The sequence below is a fragment of the Ornithorhynchus anatinus genome, chromosome 9, assembly GCF_004115215.2.
Source record: "Ornithorhynchus anatinus isolate Pmale09 chromosome 9, mOrnAna1.pri.v4, whole genome shotgun sequence".
Classification (NCBI taxonomy): Eukaryota; Metazoa; Chordata; class Mammalia; order Monotremata; family Ornithorhynchidae; genus Ornithorhynchus; species Ornithorhynchus anatinus.
In genome coordinates, this window is record NC_041736.1 from 7,503,716 (window position 1) to 7,525,647 (window position 21,932).

At 42.3% G+C, this 21,932-nt stretch overlaps 1 protein-coding gene across 1 annotated transcript in view; it reads left to right on the forward strand.

Moving 5' to 3' along the window:
• Window positions 1-21,932, forward strand: part of GALNT13 (polypeptide N-acetylgalactosaminyltransferase 13) — a 301,009-nt gene that overhangs the window by 182,166 nt on the left and 96,911 nt on the right. The window contains exons 4-7 of the mRNA XM_001511774.4: window positions 8,112-8,278; window positions 9,558-9,765; window positions 10,561-10,731; window positions 21,551-21,668. Of these exons, the coding sequence (XP_001511824.2) occupies window positions 8,112-8,278; window positions 9,558-9,765; window positions 10,561-10,731; window positions 21,551-21,668 (664 nt within the window). The remainder of the gene's footprint in view (window positions 1-8,111; window positions 8,279-9,557; window positions 9,766-10,560; window positions 10,732-21,550; window positions 21,669-21,932) is intronic.

Genomic DNA, 21,932 nt, shown 5'->3' on the forward strand with positions numbered 1-21,932 from the left:
TATTCGTTAAACACTTAGCATAATATCAACTCTATGGTGTTTCCAGTGACAATGTAAGGACCTGAAAGCTGGACAGTGAAAAAACAGGAAGGACAGAACAGTGATTATTTTGAAATGTGTTTTGGAGAAAGCTTTTGTGAATACCATGGGTTGCTTGAAAGACAAACAAATGAATTTTAGAGCAAATTAAGCCAAAGTGGTCTTTGGATGGCCAAATGACTCAACTTAGATTAGCGTATTTTGGACACGTAATCAGGAGGACTATTATAGATTATTCTATTTGCAAATGTTTTTATGCCTGCCCTTCATGTCAGAGTATAGGTTCTTTTTGGGTGGAGAACGTGGCTTTCATTATACTTCCCAAGTGCTAAATACAGGGCATTCCATTCATTCATTTATTTAATCGTGTATATTAAGCACTTACTGTGTGCAGAGCACTGTTCTAAGCGCTTGGAAAGTATCATTCGGCAAGAAAGAGAGACAATCCCTGCCTACAGTGGGTTCACAGTCTAGAAGACTGCATCGATTAGACTGTAAGCCCGTCAAACGGCAGGGACCGTCTCTATCTGTTGCCGGCTTGTTCATCCCAAGCGCTTAGTACAGTGCTCTGCACATAGTAAGCGCTCAATAAATACTATTGAATGAATTGCAGTTTAGAAATATCTACAGGGGCTATGGGAACCTAAGTGCTCAAGTGACACAGAAGAGTGTCCCCGATGGTTGTCTGCCTCCTTGCTAGATTCTCACCTTCCAGCCTCATGCAAAGGGCCTAAATTGTGATCCTGTGAAATCATCAATAATAATAACAATAATTGTGGTATTTGTTAAGCGGCACTGTCTATGTGCCAGGCACTCTACTAAGCGCTGGGGTGGATAGCAGACCCAGGGATCTTTGATCCGCAGGATCCACGGAGACTCCTTAGCTTTACTTATCTAGAGGTCTGCCCAAGGAAGCCTGAAGCCAGCTCGAAAGCCTGATTGACACAAAGCATTTTGGTCTTTCACACCTTCTAAGGCTTGTCACCCCACTCTTGGTTCCATAATCCAGGCAGGTGAGTGGGCTAGGGGATGTGGGATGGTGCCTTGGGTGGCCAGGGATTATAGAGAAATAGCCACCTGCCTGAGAAAGACATCACTCTCTGCTGTCACAACCTAACGTCTTTCATTCCTGCCACACCAGACCAGGCAGAAAATTTAGATTGGAGAATAAACTGTCCCGGAAGCAACAAACTCTAAGAAGTAGAAGAACCTACGGATTTTTTCAACCCCACTGTCGGTTGGTAGTGGTAATAGGTGTAGTAATATTAAGCACCTTTGCGCAGTGCCCTGTACTAAACACTTTGGAAAGTGAAGCAGAGATATGCTCCCTGTCCATAGTGAGTTCACAACCTATTTACAAGGCGTCCACCCTAAGCAGTGGTCTTAGACTTTTGATTTGTCGGCTAAAAGCCCGTTTCTTTGTTGCCATAGATCTCTTCTCTCCCCAGTCCAGTAGAGGATGAGAATGATGAAGTTTCTCAGAGAGGACATGAATGCTAATAATTAGGAATCTTATAAACTACACACAGTTCTGCAAGGTTCACTGTACGTCTCATAGATCTTCAGAATAAGAAAGGTAGAGCGGACTAGCACTACAAGTCTTCATTTTTAATTGCCCCGATCAATCTTTCTAGGCCAAAGCAATAAAAGGTAACAACTAACTCACCATGAAGTAATCTGACAAGTCATCTGAACTACACACCATTGACGTGTTTTGCTCCGGGTTCTAAATGGATCACGTCGAACTAAAATACCGGATCATTATGGGCCCGTAGTGATTTCATGTTCTCATCCCAGACGATTTTGTTTTCTTTCATGCGTATTGGACTCAGCTCTATGTCTCCAAACATCGATACAATTTTGATAAAATCAAATTGTAACACTTTATGTTCTCCTAATGTTCCCATAGCTTAAGGGGGTGATAGTAAATAGATACACGTCCTCACGATGCTTCCTTTGTAGTGAATCTGGCAAAAATATTGTGCTCCACCATTCCCCACTTAGTTCAACAACTGAATTTATGTCACATATATTTATAAAACACTCCCGAAAAGGATTTTCCTCCTTAAGAAGATGGTTCCACCACTGTAATATGTCCAACCATCAATATAAATCGTAATTGAATTGGGGAGATCTTCTGTTACTCCCTGTGCTTGTAATTACCGTAAAAATAGCTGCTGACTCATCTCATTTCATTGTAATAAATCTCTGAAATAGATAATAACCTCATGCATCTTATTAAAAATATGATGACCAAAGGAAAGGAAATGGTTTAAATATCTGAAAGTCCTTCGGGATTGCAGCAAAACAAGGAAATCAAATGTGAACATTTGTGAACATTTTGGGAATTAGAGGAAAGTTAAAATTGCTTTGCAAACTGTCGAAACAGATAATCAGATTATATTAGGTGGTTCGGGGAGATGGCAATGAATGGAATCCACTGGTTGTTAATGGAGTTATTGTCACCCGTGCGTTTCAGAACTTCCTCTGTTTGGTAGGCACAAAGTCCATTCGAAAACACCAATTGGCCCAGCAGTGAGCTTATTGTATCCTTGAATACCACAAGAAAAGAACCTGAATTTTGAGAATTCTACTCAGATATTTGACATGAAGGAAACTGGAATTGAAGTCTCATAGAGATGACTGTTGAGGTGAAAATGTCTTATCACACTGACTTTAATTAACCTCCGTGTCTACTCTTGTTCACAGATTTGGTTTGCAAAGTCTTCCAGGCAGGCATTTTGAGAAATCTACATGATAAATTTTTGAAAATATTCTGGTAGGAGTTGCCCTATTCTTTGTATGTGTTAAAGGTCATTTCCTTTGGATCTATCTTCGGACCAGGAATACTTGGGGCCGGGGCGGGGGGGGGGGGGTAATTTTTGTTCACTTACTGTAGAGACTTTTCAGAATAAGAACTTAGGAAAGACTTTGGTACTTAGGAATTTAAACTCACCCCAACAGGAATTTGCACTTTAGGAAGGATTTCTTACCAAGCTCTACCTTCAAATCCAACCTTGGAACCCCGCTCCCACCCAACAGGTTGCTACCCTTCCAATGTAATGATCTAAAAGCTTACCAACCACTTGGTACGGTGCTTGTCATGTGGTAAGCACTCCGTAAATGTCATCGATTGATTACTGGGATGAAAACTGGAATGACCTTTTACGCCCAGTTACCTTAAACCGTAACCTCTGCAGTGGTGAGATTTACGTGTTTGCACCCAGGAAGTATGTTTGGGCGTGACATGTATTTCTCCAGGATTCCACATGGGCAAGACACATGCTCGAGGAATGGCTCATTGTTGCACTGGGTCGGCGGTCCCAGGCTCATGTGTTGGCTACATGCTCACCGCATGCACTCCCCCTGAGCCCGTACCAGGACTCCAGAAAGCAGCTCATCCATTCATTCCCTTCCACCCTTTGAGTCGGGCTCTTACTGTTCACCAGATTGTACTTTCCAACTGCTTAGTATAGTGCTCTGCACACAATAAGAGCTCAATAAATACGACTGACTGACTGAATGAATGAATAGATGCCCAGGTACAACTAACGAATAAACAGGCAGGGATGTACATTGTGAGATTCACAAGAAGCTTCGTTTCTTTGTTTGTTCTCATGGTATTTGTTCGATGCTACTATGTGCCAGGCTCTTTACTGAGCGCTGGAGTAGATATAAGCTAATCAGTTTAGACACAGTCCATGTCCCAGGTTGGGCTCACAGTCCTAATCCCCAGCGCTTAGTACAGTGCTGTGCACACAGTAAGCGCTCAATAAATACAATGGAATGAATTTTGCAAATGAGGTAAAGCAGGCACGGAGAAGTGAAGTGTTTTGCCCGAAGTCACACAACAGACAAGTGGCAGAGCTGGGATTAGAGCCCAGATTCTTCTGACTTCCAGCCCCATGGTCTGTCCACTAGGCCATACTGCTTTGTATGTGAAGGACTCATTTAAGGCTAGAGTGACCCGAGTTGAGTTTTGATGCAGAAGTACATTGCTCTAACCCAGCGGGTGGTAACCTTGGAAACAGCTGCCGTCTTTGGCTTCCACATTAGCCAGCTATTTTTCAGGCTTTCGGCTGGACTTTTCTTCTTTACAGAATACCCTAGGCCTTCCTTCATTCGGAAGCCTCCGAAGCTAATGTCATAACATTGGGCACAGAACTAAAGTGTCAGGATTTTTCGTTAATGGTATTTAAGCGATTAATGTGTACCAAGCCCCGTTCTTCACCCTATGATTGATACAAGTTAATCGGGTTGAATACAGTCCCTGTCCCACATGAACTTCACAGACTAAGTAGGAGGAAGGACAGATATTGAATTCCCATTTTGCTTTTGAGGAAACTGAGGCACACAGAAGTCAAGTGACTCGCCCAAGGTCACAGAGCAGGCAAATGGTGGAGCCGGATTTAGAACCCAGGTCCCCGGCTCTCAGGTCTATGCTTCTTCCATTAGGTCAGGCTGCTCTCTAGAAATTTCCAAATAGCTCCTTGAAGATCCCAAGAGCTTAGTGCTATGTTCTTTACATTGCGAGTGCTCGATTAATATCGTGGATTGATCGATTGATTTTGCTACTTCCCTTGACCCAGTAGCAGGGATCCCCAGCCACCCAGAGTGACTGAATCTTTCTTTGGTTTAGGGAAAGGCTCATTTCTATCTTTCCAACCTTTACCAACTTCCATCCTTCAAGCTAATCAACATCGGGTTTATGCTTCACTTCATCTTTCCAGATAGTTAATCATCGAGTGTTCTGAAGGATAAGTGCTTAATTGCAGTCTGATCATTAAAATTCTCAGTAGGGAAAGAAAACAAAATACAGATCCTTTAGAATACCCGGAACTTCGGCTCAATCTGAGCCTTAACTCAGACTGTAAATTGCTTTTGAGCAAAGTCTTTGAAGCGAACTGGCCTGCAATGATAGAATTACAGCATGAAGACTGCTCTGGTCCCTGATACTGGGAAATCAGTGAGATAAAATAGCAGGGACAACGTGATTGAGTGTTTTAAGACCAATGGTGAGGAATTTCTGGTTGATGCGGTGGAAGATGGGCAACCACTGGAGATTCCCGTGGAGCGGGGAGACATGGACTGAATGCTTTTTAGAAAAATAATCTGGGCAGCAGAATGAAATATGGATTGGTGTGGGGAGAGACAGAAGAGAAGGAGGTCAGCAGAGAGGCTGATGTAAGTAGACACGGTGGGATAGGTGTTTGGATCGATCAGCAATTGATAGAGAAGCAGCATGGCTTAGTGACTCCCAAGCACAGGCTTGGGAGTCAGAGGATGTGGGTTCCAATCCCGACTCTGCCACTTGTCTGCTGTGTGACCTTGGGCAAGCCACTTAACTTCTCTGTACCTCAGTTACCTCATCTGTAGAATGGGGTTTAAAACTGTGAGCCCCACATGGGATAACCTGATTATCCTGACTCTACCCCAGGGCTTAGAACAGGGCTTGGCCCATAATAAGTGCTTAACAAATACTATTATTATCATCATTCTTATTGTTATTATTACCTTTGTCTCCCCCCATTAAAATGGAAGCTCTTGTGAGCAGGAAGTGCACTGCTTCATTATATTGTACTTCCCAAGTGCCTAGTTAAGTGCACGGAACCAGTATTACTATTTCTATTTTGAATTCATCACGTAGAAACAGAAAAGGAGTTCTTAACAAATTATTAGATTTATACACTCCTTGGGGCAAAGAATGTGTGTCTTACTTCTTCCTTATTTTGCCAAGTGCTTTGAATAGAGCTTCACGCTGAATAGGTACTCATTTTTGATGTGCTTCTCTGAACCCTCTGCAGCTTCTTCACTTTCTTTTAAAAATATTGTGTCCAGATCTGGTCCTAGTGCCCTAAGGTGCTCTAATATGGAGTAGAGGAAGAATTATGTTCCAGACCCTTTTTCACTTATTACTCTGAATACTTCTCAATCGGGGCAGGATGGAGTCAAAAAGCCATACAGAGGTCTAGATAAATTTTAGTTCATGGCTGTCATAGAAGAAAATTGAATTGGTCTGCAGTGGTTTTATCATTCACCTAGCCTGGTAGTTGCTTTAAGTATCGGATTCTTTTCTAGGCAGATGAAAGTTGACTAATTGATCACTTATTTGAGATATCAGTGTGATGATGATTAGCCTACTAAAGCTAGAGACCTTCGCTCTCATTTCCTCTTTCAAAGATGATCCTACCATTCGGTCTTTTCTAATCCTTTGGGATTTCCCCTTCTTCCATAAGATCCAATTCTCTGGCCAAGGTAAAGGGAAAAAAAAATTGAGTCAAAGTAAAGCATTAATTAGGCTACTGTGGGGGATCGGTTTCTTGCTCTGCTGCTTCTGGGGAAGCAAAGCATAAAACAAGGCATTAAAACCACGGCCTTGTTACTGTGACCTCACTAGTTTAAAAACAGAAAGGAATTCTTCCCCTTTTCAGGACCTCTCCAGGCAATTAGTTAGTTCAACTTCAGTGTGTCATGAACATGCCAGATGCTCGATAATCGGTACACATTAACGGAGCATGGTTGGTAGACTATGCAGAGGAGACATCCTGAACCAGCCGACCTTGAACCTGAACAACGGAATCAGATTCCGGATTGTCCCTCCAGATTCTGGATGACTCAACTAGGCAAATCCTTGCAGATTGGCACTACAAAGAGATAAAAATGAGTAAAGAGTATTACTCATTAAAGAATGACATAGTGGAAATTCTATAGAAGTACACATAACTGCATTTATCGTAAATGAGTTCTTTATGAGTCAAACACAATGCACATGTAATGACTACAATGGGGCGTATTGTATACTCCAAAATAAGGCACTCCGGAAATTTGAAGGAAAAGGAGTGGAACAAAGTATCAGCTTCTGCTTCGCTAAGATTTAAAGATCAATTTAAATATTTATTTCCTTCGCTGTTGCTCCTTCTGCCATCTTCACACCACAGGAAGTTGGGTTTCAATTTTATAGCTTTTTTCTAGCTAAATCAAAGTCCTTCTTTAAAAACTATTCTGGGGAGATATTTTTCATCTGAAATGTTGGTGGCTGTGCACATTTCTCCCTAAGTGGTTTGTGAGAATAATTTTTCTCATTAACGTAACTTGTTTTTGCGTGAAGATCAACAAAATCTATTCTGTGAAGGGAGAGCTCTGCAGGCATATGACTTTGCTGGTAAGGGTGCCTGGGTTGATTTACACGAGGGTGAGAATTGGTCCTTTCTAATCCCAGAATCCTTGCCCAGGTCCAGTGGACTGCCTGCAATTAATATTCTCCTTGTGTTTTCCTGAGCATCTAGTACAGTGTTGTGCACAAAGAATTGCTTTATTTTATTCATTTATTCAATCATATTTATTGAGCACTTACTGTGTTCAGAGCACTGTACTAAGCGGTTCGTAGAGTACAATGTCACAATAAACAGACACATTAAACTTTTTGTAAAACTTTTCAATTCTCAATAAGTGCTAACCCATTATTATGATTATTAGTAATAATAATAGCGGTGATAATGTATGTGTCTCTTGTAAGAATGTAAGCCCCTTGGGGTCAGGGAATACGTCACTTTTTGGGTTTCCTACTCCCAATTGCTTAGTGCAGAGCACTACATCAGGTGAGCACTATATAAATGTGATTACTATTATTTAACTGTTGTAATAATAAATGATTTGATTGATAATCTTGACATTGGTAAGCCTTTAGCAAGGGCCTTTCTTTTCCTTCTGGAATGGTATTCCAGTGCCTTTTTCATGATATGTTTCCACTTTCTCTTCATGTCTGAGGTTGAAACCAAATAGTCTATCCACACAATCACACCGGACAGTCCAAGTTTCAACATCCACTGTAGTATAGTGTTTGCGTAGGTGGGCGTATATGATTTTCTTCTTGGGTAAGTAAACTGATTTTATTTTCAAGATTCAAAGCAATTCCTAAGACCAGTCAGAGGGAGAACCGCCTTTTACAAAACCATGAGAAGTTGCTCCTTCAAAGACGAAACGATGCTCTTTAAGAAATTTTATATCGCTGGGTTCATGCCGGAGAGTGAATCATCCTCGGGCTGAATTGTGTGTTCTTCCCTCCTTGGCAGATGCAAGACAAAAATCTACCCCGATGAACTTCCAAACACAAGTGTTGTCATCGTATTTCATAATGAAGCTTGGAGCACTCTGCTTCGGACTGTTTTCAGTGTCATAAATCGGTCTCCGCGCTCTCTGCTCTCTGAGGTCATCTTAGTGGATGATGCCAGTGAAAGAGGTAAGCCTAATTTCCCCAGAGTTTTCAATGGGTGGGGAAGGATTGCCACCTTGATGGGTTTGAGAAAGTCACTTGATTTCCTTTGCCTCAGTTTCCTCATCTGTAAAGTGAGGATCAAATACCCTCCTCTCCCCCCTACTTAAGACTGTGAGCCCAGTGGGACAGGGGCTGGAACTGATATGATTATCTTGCATCTACCACAGGGCTTAGTATGACGATTGTCCATAGTAATCACTTGTTCCCTTTATTCATACCCTAACACCGAACACCGTATTGTCCGATGTGACACTTCTGAGACCCTATTTGGAATCACTCAGAACAGTCTCATCGACATTCTTTTATCCTCGATCCATTCTAGCATTTGGCAGGAACAAAGAATTATCTCTCGGGTACTGCAGATCTAGGGGTAAACTTTGTTTCAGCACCAGCGTGAAGCTAACGGAGAAACTTCTCCAGCTTAATCCTTTCTGGGTCCTGAAGAAGGGCCCTGTTCCATGTCCTTCAACTAATCGGTAGTATTTATTGAGCATTTCTCTGTGCGGAGCGCTCTTCTAAGCACTTGGGGGAGTAAAATAGAGTTAGACGAGATTCCGGTCTTCAAGGAGTTTACAGTCTAATGAGGGAGACATACACAGACCTAGCTCTGCACAGTAAACTTGTTGTGGGCTGAGAATATATCGGTTATATTGCTGTATTATTCTCAGTGAATGCACACAGTAAGCACTCAATGAATACAATTGACTGACAGACAACAATAGAGTTACATACAATTCCGGTTTTCAAGGAGCTTACAAATTAATTAGGGAGAAAGATATAGACAGAGAGATACCTCTATATTATAAACTCACTGTGGGCAGGGAATATATAATAATGCTGGTATTTGTTAAGCGCTTACTATGGGCCGAGCACTGTTCTAAGCACTGGGGGAGATACAAGGAAATCAGCTTGTCCCCCGTGGGGCTCACAGTTTTAATCCCCACTTTACAGATGAGGTAACTGAGGCCCAGAGAAGTGAAGTGACTGGCCCACAGTCACACAGCTGACAAGTGGCACAGCTGGGATCTGTTATATTGATATATTGTATTCTCCTGAGCATTTAGTACAATGCTCTGCACACAGTAAGCACTCAGTAAATATGATTGACCTATTGACTGACTAAAATAAATTACACAGAAGGTTTAAAGTTAAGCATAGAAGTGCAGAGAGCACCCAAGTTCTCTCTAACCTCTGACCAGAGGTTCAACAAGAATTTCTGATGCGCGTTTGTGGCCTTCTGCAGATTTCCTGAAGACATCGTTGGAGAATTATGTGAAAAACCTAGACGTGCCAGTGAAAATTATTAGGATGGAACAGCGGTCTGGCCTGATCCGGGCTCGCCTCCGGGGTGCGGCGGCTTCCAGGGGCCAGGTCATCACGTTTCTGGACGCTCACTGCGAATGTACCTTTGGCTGGCTGGAACCCTTACTGGCACGAATTAAAGAAGACAGGTGAGAAGTCACGAGGCTCGTTTCCCAGCTTCTTGTCTGAAGTCAGAAGCGGTTTTCTAGTTAGGGGGCCGGTCCTCCCATTCCAGGTCTCTGCTTTCAGAGGTTGAAAACTCGGCTGTAAAATAAATTCTCTGCCCCAGTAAATGGCAAATCGAGCCTTGACATATTTATACGCGGACATGGAGGCGTGAGGAGCGTGGCGCCTGTGCAGGTTTGTGCCGGTGGATATGATTCAGGGCTGGATCGGGAACCGAAATAAAAATCGGCCCTTCAGATGGATTCTTGTGCATTCTGACCGATTCAGGGGGTAACTAGTCGGAGCAGGGTGCTTGTCCCTCGATGGAAATCCTCCTCCCCCAGTAAGGTGCCCACACCACTCTGACCCACATCCTTCTCGAGGCTCTGACCTGATGGATCTCACCTGACATTTCCGCTCCTTTTCCCGATCCTGGCTTTCTGGTCCTTTCTAACAGGCTCCGCCGCCCAAATGGCAACTATGCTTGTCTAGTGAGCGGTAGACTTTTGATGAAGAACAGATGAGTTACTCAACATTTGGAAATCAGCTTGAAAATTCATTGAAATATTACGTTAGATCTTCAAAACAGTGTGAAACGAGTAGCCCTTGAAAATTATGGGACTAGAAGACCGTGCATTTCCAGTTAATGAAGATAAAATAGACTTGCAGGTCAACTAAAATCATTAGTTTCTGATAGTCAAAACTGTGAAAATGCAGATATGCATCGAAAACGGCAAGCTTAAATAAAATACAAAATTAATTTTCCATCCTCTCTACAGGAAAACAGTTGTGTGTCCCATCATAGACGTCATTAGCGACGATACTTTCGAATACATGGCCGGGTCAGACATGACTTACGGAGGTTTTAACTGGAAACTTAATTTTCGCTGGTATCCTGTTCCTCAAAGAGAGATGGACAGGAGAAAAGGAGACCGAACTTTGCCTGTCAGGTATGCAGAGGATCTTTGTTAAAAGTGTAGTCATAAACTGATTTAAGAAAGAACAATTTCAAATATACATATACTAATATATATCTCCATATGTATATATATAAAAATCCACATGCATATTTTCCTTCATTTGTTTATTCCTGTCTCCCTAGGCTAGTTACAACAATCGTATGGTTTTGAAAAGTATTTGAGCAAAAATGCTGTTCAGACCCTAGTTAAGAAGAAAATAACTGAAAGTCATTTGCTTCTGATTTTGCTTAAGGAAAGACTTTTCAAAAGATTCTATAGAGCCTAAACTCCTTTTGAATATTTCCACACACCTCTCAAAGTCATTAGGAGGGAGTAACGTTTCCAAAGTATTTACGGGAACTAAAAAAAAATGCAACAACCAAATTAAGAACTATCGTTTCCCATTTGAAAGTGGTTGCTGTCAAACAATCAAATCTATTGACTGTTCCTTACGAAGAAAAAAAATTTTCTTTAGACTGGTAAAATCCAGTCTAACAGAATGGTCTGGACCAAGCAAAGCCTGGATTTGTAACATTTCCAAAGAAAAAGAAATCCTGAAAAGCAACCAGGATAATCAGGGAGATGGAGATATTTCTGTATGAGAGTAAATTGAAAGGATTCTGGCTCTTTGGTCAGGAAAGACAAAGGCCGTGACTGAGGTCTATGAAATCATGAAGGGAGTAGAATAAGAAAGCACAGAAACTTCACCAAGAGCCATTGAGTAATCATTAGAACTTAAAACCGCTAGGTACTCCACAAACAAAAGAAAGCATTTCTTCACATTGGGAGTGGAAACTTAGGATTTCATTTCCACAGCTGTCCTGGCTGAAAATATCAGGTTTTAGAGGATTCAGTGATGGGTGATTCATTCAATAGTATTTATTGAGCGCTTCCTATGTGCAGAGCACTGTACTAAGCGCTTGGAATGTACAGTTCGGCAACAGATCGAGACAATCCCCGCCCACTGACGGTCTCACGGTGATCCCAAATGAGTTGCTGGTACAAAAATTAGAGATACCGAAAGAAGTTAGGGAGGTTAGATGGTGCATCGGTACCCATGAAGGTGGATGTCTGGGAAGATAATCATCACTCTGTTCCTTTCAGCAGCTCGTAGGCATGAGCAGAGACAGAATGCTGAGGCTGGGTGGACTATTGGTTTAATCCAGAAGTGGGAGTGCTGTTGAGCTTGGGATAATTGGAGAAGGACTTCACTGCATCTCATTTCGTGTAGGCTAGAAGCACTTGCCCGAGTGGACAGTCTATAGCTATTTAATATTAAGAATAAGCGAAAAAGCATTACCCGAAACTTTTCTGCCTCTACGTTTCTAATATTTAACGAGACCAGATCGTTCCGAGGAAAATCTTGCTGTGTGCGTATGCAGGAGACTTTAAACCCATTAATCAATCCATTAATCAGTAGTATTTATTGAGCTCTCACTTTGTGTAGAACATTGTACTAACACTTGGGAAAATACAACCAAATCAGATCCATTCCACCTAAGGTTCTTGCTCGAACAGAGTAAACCCTCATGTCACTTAGTCCTTCTCTCTTCTGCATTTCCTATTGCCGTGGATCTGTACCCTTCCAACATTTAATACTTACCCCACCTTCAGCCCCATAGCACTTGTGTACTGATCTGTAATTTATTTTAATGTCTGTCTTCCCCTCTAATAATAATAATTATGGGACCTGTTAAGTGCTTATTATGTGCCAGGCATTGTACTAAGCACTGGGGTAGATACTGTCCGACTTGGGGCTCACAGTCTCAATCCCCATTTAACAGATAAGGTAACTGAGGCCCAGAGAAGTAAAGTGACTTGCTCAAGGTCACACAGAAGACAAGTGTCTCAACTGTATATATCTTCATCACCCTATTTATTTTGTTTATTTTGTTTAATGAGATGTACATCACCCTGATTCTATTTATTTGTCATTGTTTTTATATGTTCTTCCCCTTGACTCTATTTATTGCCATTGTTCTTGTCTGCCCGTCTCCCCCTATTAGACTGTAAGCCCATCAAAGGGCAGGGACTGTCTCTATCTGTTGCTCATTTGTACATTCCAAGCGCTTAGTACAGTGCTCTGCACATAGTAAACGCTCAATAAATACTATTGAATGAATGAATGAATGAACAAGTGGTGGACCCAGAATTAGAACCCAGGCCGGTGCTCTAACCACTACACCACGCTCCTAAGGGGCAGGGAAACTTGTGTGCCAACTCGGTTTCACCGTACTCTCCCAGGTGCTTAGTACAGGGCTCTGGACACAGTAAGCTCTCAATAAATACCGTCGATTGATCGATTTATTGTCCCCTGAATGATTTAAAAGTTGTGTGGCCTTGGGGGAGAGGTGTGGAGCAAGGTTATTCGTAGGTGCAAGAGCATCTGCAAGCGTTCCCAGGATTAGTACTGGGGGGAAGGAGAGCTGTCTCGGAGGAGGAGCCATGGAGCAATGGGTTGGGAAGGGCACAGGACTAGTTGCTACACAACAAGATAGCAGGTTGCAGGTTCAGGGGATTAAAAGTCAAGAGTCCTCCAGGTACAGAGCATGCATCCTGGACCTAGCATGGCTGCCTTCACCTCTCCCTCCCCTCTTCCTCTCTCCTTCCTGAATGGAGGGAGAGGAAGGTAGGTCTTGGGTTGGTTGGCGTTGGATTGGTCGGTGCAGGATGAGATTGGGAAGCGAAGGAGCCGGAGAAGTGGCAAAATGGGTGTTGGAGAGTGGAGGCTCAGGCAGAACTGGGAGGAGCTATGGGAAATGCAGCTTCTAGACTGCGAACCCCAAGTTGGATAGGGATTGTCTCTGTTGCCGAATTGTGCTTTCGAAGCTTAGTACAATGCCGTGCACACAGTAAGCTCTCAGTAAATACGACTGAATGAGTGAATGATGGAGGTGGTGAATCTTCAGGCCCAGCTACCAGTGGGAAAAAGGAAAAAGGGAATTACCTTCCCTCCCACCGGGCCCCACAACTGTCACGAGAGCTGCAGGTTGGGGAGGTTTATGGAGAACGGCAGCCGAGTTCTTCTCTGCCTACAGCTATGGTGGAGTGATGGTGGGAGCTCTTTGAGAGAGCTGGCCCTGTGGGTCTGACGCCCCGGTCTAAGTCATCCGTCTGCCTCTTCCTTTCCATCTCCGGCTCTCTCTGACTCTTGTTCCTGCTCTCCTGACTTCTCCTCCCCTGCTAATCTCAGGTCCCTGACCACATCCAAAGTAGCCCACTCCCCAACACACTTTGTCCTTGAGAAACAAGGCCGACGGAACGTGACGGTATCTTCCTCCAGACAACTCTGTGGAGAAGCAGCGTGGCTCAGTGGAAAGAGCCTGGGCTTTGGAGTCAGAGGTCATGGGTTCGACTCCCGGCTCTGCCGCTCGTCAGCTGTGTGACTGTGGGCGAGTCACTTCACTTCTCTGTGCCTCAGTTACCTCATCTGTAAAATGGGGATTAACTGTGAGCCTCACGTGGGGCAACCTGATTACCCTGTATCTACCCCAGCGCTTAGAACAGTGCTCTGCACATAGTAAGTGCTTAACAAATACCAATATTACTATTATTATTATTATTAACTACTCCCTGACCTTTACTGGTCCTCTTATCCAGCGAAGTCAAGGCAGCAAAGCCAAAAACGGGTGTTCATGATCTTCAGTTGCCTGCAGAATACAACATCCAGGCCTGTGGGCATTTTTCTATTTATTTAGCCCAGGCTCTGAGCACATTTTATCTTGCAACCCAAGTTCCTTAAATCGTATTTGGTCGATTTGCACATCTCTATAAATACACGGTGTGTATATGCGTGTGTGAGTATGTGTGCGTGTGTGAGGGAGAGAGAGCATAAAAAGAATGTGTTTCAGGTTTATGTTTTATCTCTAAGCACACATTGCACAATTCATCTCCTTGAGTGAGGAAAAATCTGGACAGTTGACAGGTAGCCGGCCCTCTCCAAATAAGAAATCACTCAACTCATTCATGAAGGTAAAGGCCAGCCATTATCGGTTTTTTTTTACCTTCATTAATTGCAAGGAAAGGTGAAAGATGAAGTTTCCTCTATTTCCCTGAGATGGGGCTTGCTCGAGTTTTACATTGAGAGTGAGGAGAAGCGAAGCTTATTTGATTTGTTTGCCCCAGGAATTACAAGGAGTTGTTTCATGTGTCATTTCATTTCCTAAGATGCTCAGGGAGTTGAAGCCAGAGAAACCTCTGTCTCTGCTGGAGTTTCTAGACTCGTTGGTGAAAGGTTAATTAATTCAGTGGCTGTGTTGTAAAAGCCTGCAGGTAATTTTCATCAGTACAGTTGTAATGTGAACTTCTTTGTGAGGGTAATTTATTACTCAGAGAAAAGATAGGATCACTTTTTCTGCACATGTCTTGCAAGCATACGGATGACTCCGTACATTCATCTCAGTCATCCTTCATAACTTGACTGATGGAATTTGGAGGAGCAAATACAAATGACTAAAAAGTAGGTAAAAATGTAAGTTTGCCTGCAGGAATATTTCTTTTAAAATGTAAGTTACTCTAGATATGATGGCTATTATGATAGGCCATAGTTTTAATTTAGAAGTACGATCATTGATTGGCTTGAAATAAGGATCAGTTTGAATTTGTGACCCTTCCTCACACTTAATGTCATTTCAGAGCGTTCAAGAGTGTGAGTGATTGTTTACCCCCTTATTTCCATTTTTCTATATCTTTAAGCTCTTCTTTGCTCGATCCGATAGGGGATGGATCAGTGGAAACCTAGAGATAGATGTTTTCCTGGGCTACTCCTGATGATTCCCCAACCTCATTGGTTTTCTCCTGCCTCAGTTCCCTTCCCAGGGCTCCAGGGACCCAACCGAGACCTATCCGATACGTGAATGTAAATGACTTCGGATATTTTTGAGAGCAAACTTGAACAGTTCTTATCTTGCATTAGGCTGGAAACTAATCCCTAAAAGCAGGGATCATATCTACCAACTGTACTGTACTCTTCTTAGCCTTGGTAACTAGTAATAGTAACAGTAATTATTATTATCACTGTGGCATTTATTAAGCACTTACTATGTACAAGGCACTGTACTAAGCCCTAGGGTAGATACAAGATAATGGAGTTGGACACAGTCCCTGTCGCACATAGGACTCTCAGTCTTAATTCCCATTTTACAGATGAGGTCACTCGGGCACAGAGAAGTTAAGAGACTTGCCCAAGGGCACACAACAGGCAAGTGGCAGAAAGAGAATTAGAGTCCTCTGACTCCCAGGCCCCTGCTCAAGTAAGTGATGCTCCTTCGTTGCTGACCTCAGAAGGTCACCTAGTCCAGCTCCCCGCCTCGGGCCAGATGAAGGGTCAATCCATCCAGGACCTGTGCAGTCTGATCTTTCCAGAAGATGACCTGGAACAATTTTCCCTGCTATCCCTTCCCACCTTTTATCATCTTATAGTGTTCATCGAGCTCACAGGTTGCAGGGAACATGTCTACCAAATGTTTTGTTTATTCCCGCTTCTACTTAGTACAGTGCTCTGCACACGATAAGTACAAAATGAATACGCTCGATCGATAGGTTTTCACCGGTCATCGCAAGTGGAGACCACGCTACTCTTCTCCCTGTCTCTCAGGCCTGTAACCTTTTCATTATCCTCGACTAATCTCTCTCATTCAATCTGTTACCAAATCCTGTCAGTTCTACCTCCAAAACATCTCCCAAATCCACCCATTCCTCTCCATCCTAACTGCTACGATGTTGATCCAAGCACTTATCCCTCCTTGAATACGGCATCGTCCTCCTTGCTGACCCCCCTCCCTGTCTCTCCCCATTCTGGTCTTTACTTCACACCTAGGTCCAGATCATTCTTCTGCAAAATGTTCCGGCCACGGCTCCCCCCTCCTCTAGAACCTCCGTGGTTGCCCGTCTACCACCGTACGTTGGACCTACCTCTGCGCTTAGTACAGTACCTGGCACATAGTAAGCGCTTAACAAATACCATAAAAATAAATAAAAAAAGCAGGGGACCTTTTCCTGGTGCCACGTCTCCAAGTTGTTTGCTTTGAGACCTTGGGCCAGTCACTTAACCTTTCTGGGGCTCTGCTTCTTCTTCTATTAAAAATGGGGCTAAAATAGTTTGTGAGACCCATATGAGACAGGGAATGTGCCCTGTCCAGTAACTTTGTTTCTACCCCAGAGCTCAGCAAATAGGAAGAGCTTAATAAATGCCATAATTACTAAGAGAAATCAAAACTCAATCAAAAAGCAAATCCCTGTCTCTGGCCAGCATATTAAGAGACTCTGTAGCGTAATTTCCAAAGGAGAAAGAAGATTCCAGATATTGGAACCCTTAAAAGAACAGTTGAGTGGATCAGTTTGGCTTAGAAAGCACACCCAAGGAATTCAGATCCAGATTAGGGTCAACTACTGCGAAGACCCATAGATTCTCCTGTGAACAGAATATGCAGCCTGAGGGCTTAAGGCAAGATGACTTCAGGTAGCCACAACTCTGGAAAGTGACAGCTAGAGAAAAATGCATCTGGCATAATCACTACAATCTGGAATTAAAGCTACCAACTTTCTCGTTTTGTGCCTTTCCAAGTTCTCAGTACAGTACTCGGCACACAGTAAGCGCCAAATAAATATCAGTAATTGATTGATTATTTAAATAGAATTCTGCATAGGATTCTAGTGCTCAAAATCCACTGAGATGCTTGAAGAGTTTGCCAAGCTTCAAGAAGTCGAAGTTTACTGTCACCTCCCAAAAATGTTAAAGCAGAGATTATGGACAACAGACATTAAGTATCGGCTTGCTGTGGGCCGGGAATGTGTCTGTTTATTGTTATACGGTAGTCTCCCAAGCGCTAGGTACAGTAAGCGCTCAATAAATACGATTGAACGAATAAATGCTGGGGAGGTGGGATGAGGATTTCAGTAGTTGGAGCTGTGTCACAGGAAGAGAAAACCAGAGTTTGGGGGAGGAGAGTCAGGAGAGATGGCGAGGGGGCCTTAGCACAGAGAGTCCAGGTAGTAGAGTTGTATTAGTAGTATTTATTGAGCACCTCCTTGGTTTAGTGCACTGTATTAGGCCATTCCCCTCTCAGGATTGCTCCTGGAGAGTTTCCAGTAGTCTAACGGTCTCGGCTACCGGAGAGAGAGTCGAGCAGAGGCCTACCCATTCCATTCCTAACTTGGACCGTGGCTACCCAGTGGAAGACAATCTGCTTCAAGTCAAAACACACCCATGCTGGCAGCAGTGGCACGGGAGAGAATTAAGGGTGGAGACTCGAGTTTACTGCATGGAAGGAGGCAAAAAATTCCATATTTTTACCATGAAAACTCTGTGGATTCACTACCGGAACGAATGCAGATAGAGAGTGGGGCGTTCTGGGAGAGGTGTGTCTGAGGTGTCGCTATGGGTGGAAATGACTTGACGGCATAAAACAAGACATGACTAGGCCCTTGGCAAGTACACTATAGTGAAGTGTAGTGTATCTGTTACCGACTTGTCCATTCCAAGCGCTTAGTACAGTGCTCTGCACATAGTAAGCGCTCAATAAATACTATTGAATGAATGAAGGAAGGAAGGAAGGAAGAGGTGTATTCTCTGCTTACTAGGAGTTTACACGCTAATGGGTGAGAGAGATCTGAACATATTTACACTTAGAGACATTCCAGCTTCTCTCTAGCCTCATTATCGCTCCTCACCAGCAATATGGCCTAGAGGAAGAGCACAGGACTAGTAGTCAAAGAGCCTAGGATCGAATCCTGGCTCTGCCACTTGCCTGCTGGGTGACCTTAGGAAAGTCACTTGACTTCTCTGTGCCTCAGTATTCTCTTCTGTAAAATGGGGATCCAAAGCCTGTTCTCCCTCCTACTTGAACTGCTCGTCCTCTAAGACTGTAAGTTTGTTGTAGGCGGGGAATGTGTCTGTTTATTCTTATATTGTACTCTCCCAAGCACTTAATACAGTGCTCTGCACCCAGTATGTGCTCAAGAAACATGATTGAATTAATTAAACCGTGAGCCCCATATGGGGCAGGGACTGTATCTGATCTAATTATCTTGTATCAACCCAGAGCTTGGCATGTAGAGAGCACTTAACACATGCAACCATTAGCATTAACATTATTAACTATTAATATAAATCTAAAAGTTATAATAGTTATAAATTAACTGTTAATATAAAATATAATATTATTATTCATGTTATTAATCATTAACATTATTTCTGCTGCTTTTCAAGCAGAAAGACAAGGCAGTAGTGGTTTGGTTGAAAGGTTCTGCTGTCTGCACAGGGGTTTCAAGTAACCAACCAGCATTTTTGTTAGAGCTATTGAGAATACTTCATGAACCCTGGTAAAGAATTCTCAGAAAGAACAGATCGCATAGTCTACTCGAGGGCCAGGCTAACTATGGATAACCGCGATCTTCTCTTGCTTCTTATCTGACAAAACTGTCATCTGTCGCAGTTGTTTTAATGGTATGTGTTAAGTCCTTACACCGTGCCGGGCACCAAACTAAGCACAAAAGTAGACACAAGCTAATCAGGTTGAACACAGTCCATGTACATGTAGTTCACAGCCTAAAACCCCATTTTACAGTTCAGGTAACTGAGGCACAGAGAAGTTAAGTGACTCGCCTAAGGTCACGCCGCAGACGAGTGTGGCTTGTCTCGTTCCAGTGCATTTTCACTGACTTAGAAATGACAATGAATTGTTTATCCAAGTCTTTCTTTCAGATGTAGGCCGGAAAACCGTGACGCATTTTATTCTTATTTGAAAGCCCTTGATATTTACGATGATTTAGTTAAGTGTATTGGTTATGCACTTTAGGGTATTAAAATTCACCATTTATAATTGTTTTTTTAATTGGTATTTTATGGTAGGATCATTCTGATGATTTTTTTTCCCTCGTATTTCATGGAACCGTTCAGCGTTGAAACCATTCAGGCTACCCAAAAGGGTTTAGGGGACAGAGTCACTCAGTCATTACCATCTGTTTGGCTTTATTATTGTTTCTCATTATCACTCAAGAGGCCAGGGACAGTTTTCATGGCAAAAACCCAGCAAGATTGCAAGTAATAAAGCAGTCTTAAGACCCAGAAAGGCACAACCTCTTCAAGTGATAGACAGCTAATTACCCAAGCTTGCAAGCATAGGAGCACAGGGGAATAGAGAGAAATTTTCAGTAGGCTGGATTCACGACCATGTTACTATTTGGTTACTGTTCCGTTAGCTGTGCTTTCTTATTAGAGTTTAGGAACATAATCATGACCCGGGAAGATGCAATTATTTGATATGTTAAGTGTGTCATCCACTGAGAGAACATAGCAAACCGATGTGTTTAATATTCAGAGTTGCACATATAAATAGACTCTCCAGAAACCGTAGCCCAAACTGTACATAAGAAATTGTTTACATCCTGAAAAGATCCCGCGTTAGGTTGACGGTGGATGTCCCTAAATTAGATAAAGGAAAATGTGATTTACTTTTCACTTGAATTTCTAATTCCTGATTTTAAGAGGGGAGAAAGCCGACCGCTTCCCTTTACGTCAACCCTAAATTCACGCGAAGCATTTTCATAATTGAATCGTTTAAAAATCTCCTATTTGACTTTCCGTTCTTACATGCTGTGATTAATGGATGGTTTCATCCATTATGTTAATACTTCTGACAAACCATGTTTGGCAAAATTTGTGTGAGAGAAGTCAGAGAAATCAGAGTAGAAAAATCCTGTAACCATTTTCTAGGAAAAATTGGCCAAACAACTCTGCCCTGCTCCTATATATTGACTAAGAAACCGCAAAGAGAGTTACAAAGGTGACTGGGTTCAGTCGTATAAATAACACAAATTAAGAAGTGTGGGTGTGATGGAGAGTATGTAGGATTTCTCCTTTTATGTGTGGCACAAGACCATATGACACCAAATCTTTCCAGTGATGGGCAAATTGTTCCACGTACTGTAATGTGTGCAGTTATATCTGTTTTCCTGAAACCTGTGTTGGTCAGAGGAGACTATTTATGCTGAAGTGCTGAAGGTCCTTTTTCTCCAAAAAGGAAAAGAGCAATGCAATTCAGAGCCCTCCTCTAACTTGTAAGCTTCCTGTGGGCAGGAATCATATTACCATTTCTATTCTACTCTACTCTCCCAAACCTCTAGTACAGTGCTCTACACACTGTAAACACTCAATAAACACCACTGATTGACTGAAATTAGACGTGTTCCCTCTTTACCAACACAGGGTTATCTTGATTAATATGAACATTCATAGGCCACCAGTCTCTATACTTAAGAAATGCCTAAGATGAGTAGGTTTGGAACTATAAAATATTGAGACAATTTATAATTATCATCATATTCTTATCTGTCATGTAAATATCTTTTATGATTACTATTTTAAAAATATAAATATTTGGAAGTTAGGTCGAGAGAGAAGAATGTCCTCAAATCCCCAGAGCAATCAAACCCATTGTATAGTAAAATCAATCAATTGCATTTATTGAACACTTGTACGTAGAAAGCTGTCCTAATCACTTGGGACAGTACGATGCAATAGATATGGTATACACGTTCCCTGTCGACAAGAAGCGTACGGTCCTCTAATGATTTTTAGTTCTTCCCTCCACTTAACCGTAGGACCACTTATGGGAAACAAGTCTCTGGGAAAAACGAAGCAAAATTTGTGGGTATCCTAAAGTCTATCATTCTTTAGATATGTTTTTAATTTCAGATTTTTAAATACCATTGATATTAAAAATGAACAATATATGTTGCAGTCTCCAGTGTTAAGTTCCACATACTGTCTTCAAAAGGTATTCTTTTCTGTTGTTTTTTTTTCAATTAGGACCCCTACTATGGCTGGTGGCTTATTTTCTATTGACAGAAACTACTTTGAAGAGATAGGAACTTACGATGCAGGAATGGATATCTGGGGTGGAGAGAATCTTGAAATGTCTTTTAGGGTAATTGCTATTTTACTTCATTTTCTGACACCCAACACACTGTGCTATATAGCATGTTCATATCAGAGAAGGCTTTGCCGTCAAATGTATTTGCCATCAAATATTTTGTCCATGATGCATCCGTTGAAAAGTCTAATGCTTATTCAGAAAGACTTATAGCCTGTTTTTTTAGTCCATTGCATGCAGTGCTTCCATTGTTATGCAAAAACTATAGGTATAATTTCTAGAGTACTTTTACAATCACTGGGTACGGAAGAGAGAATA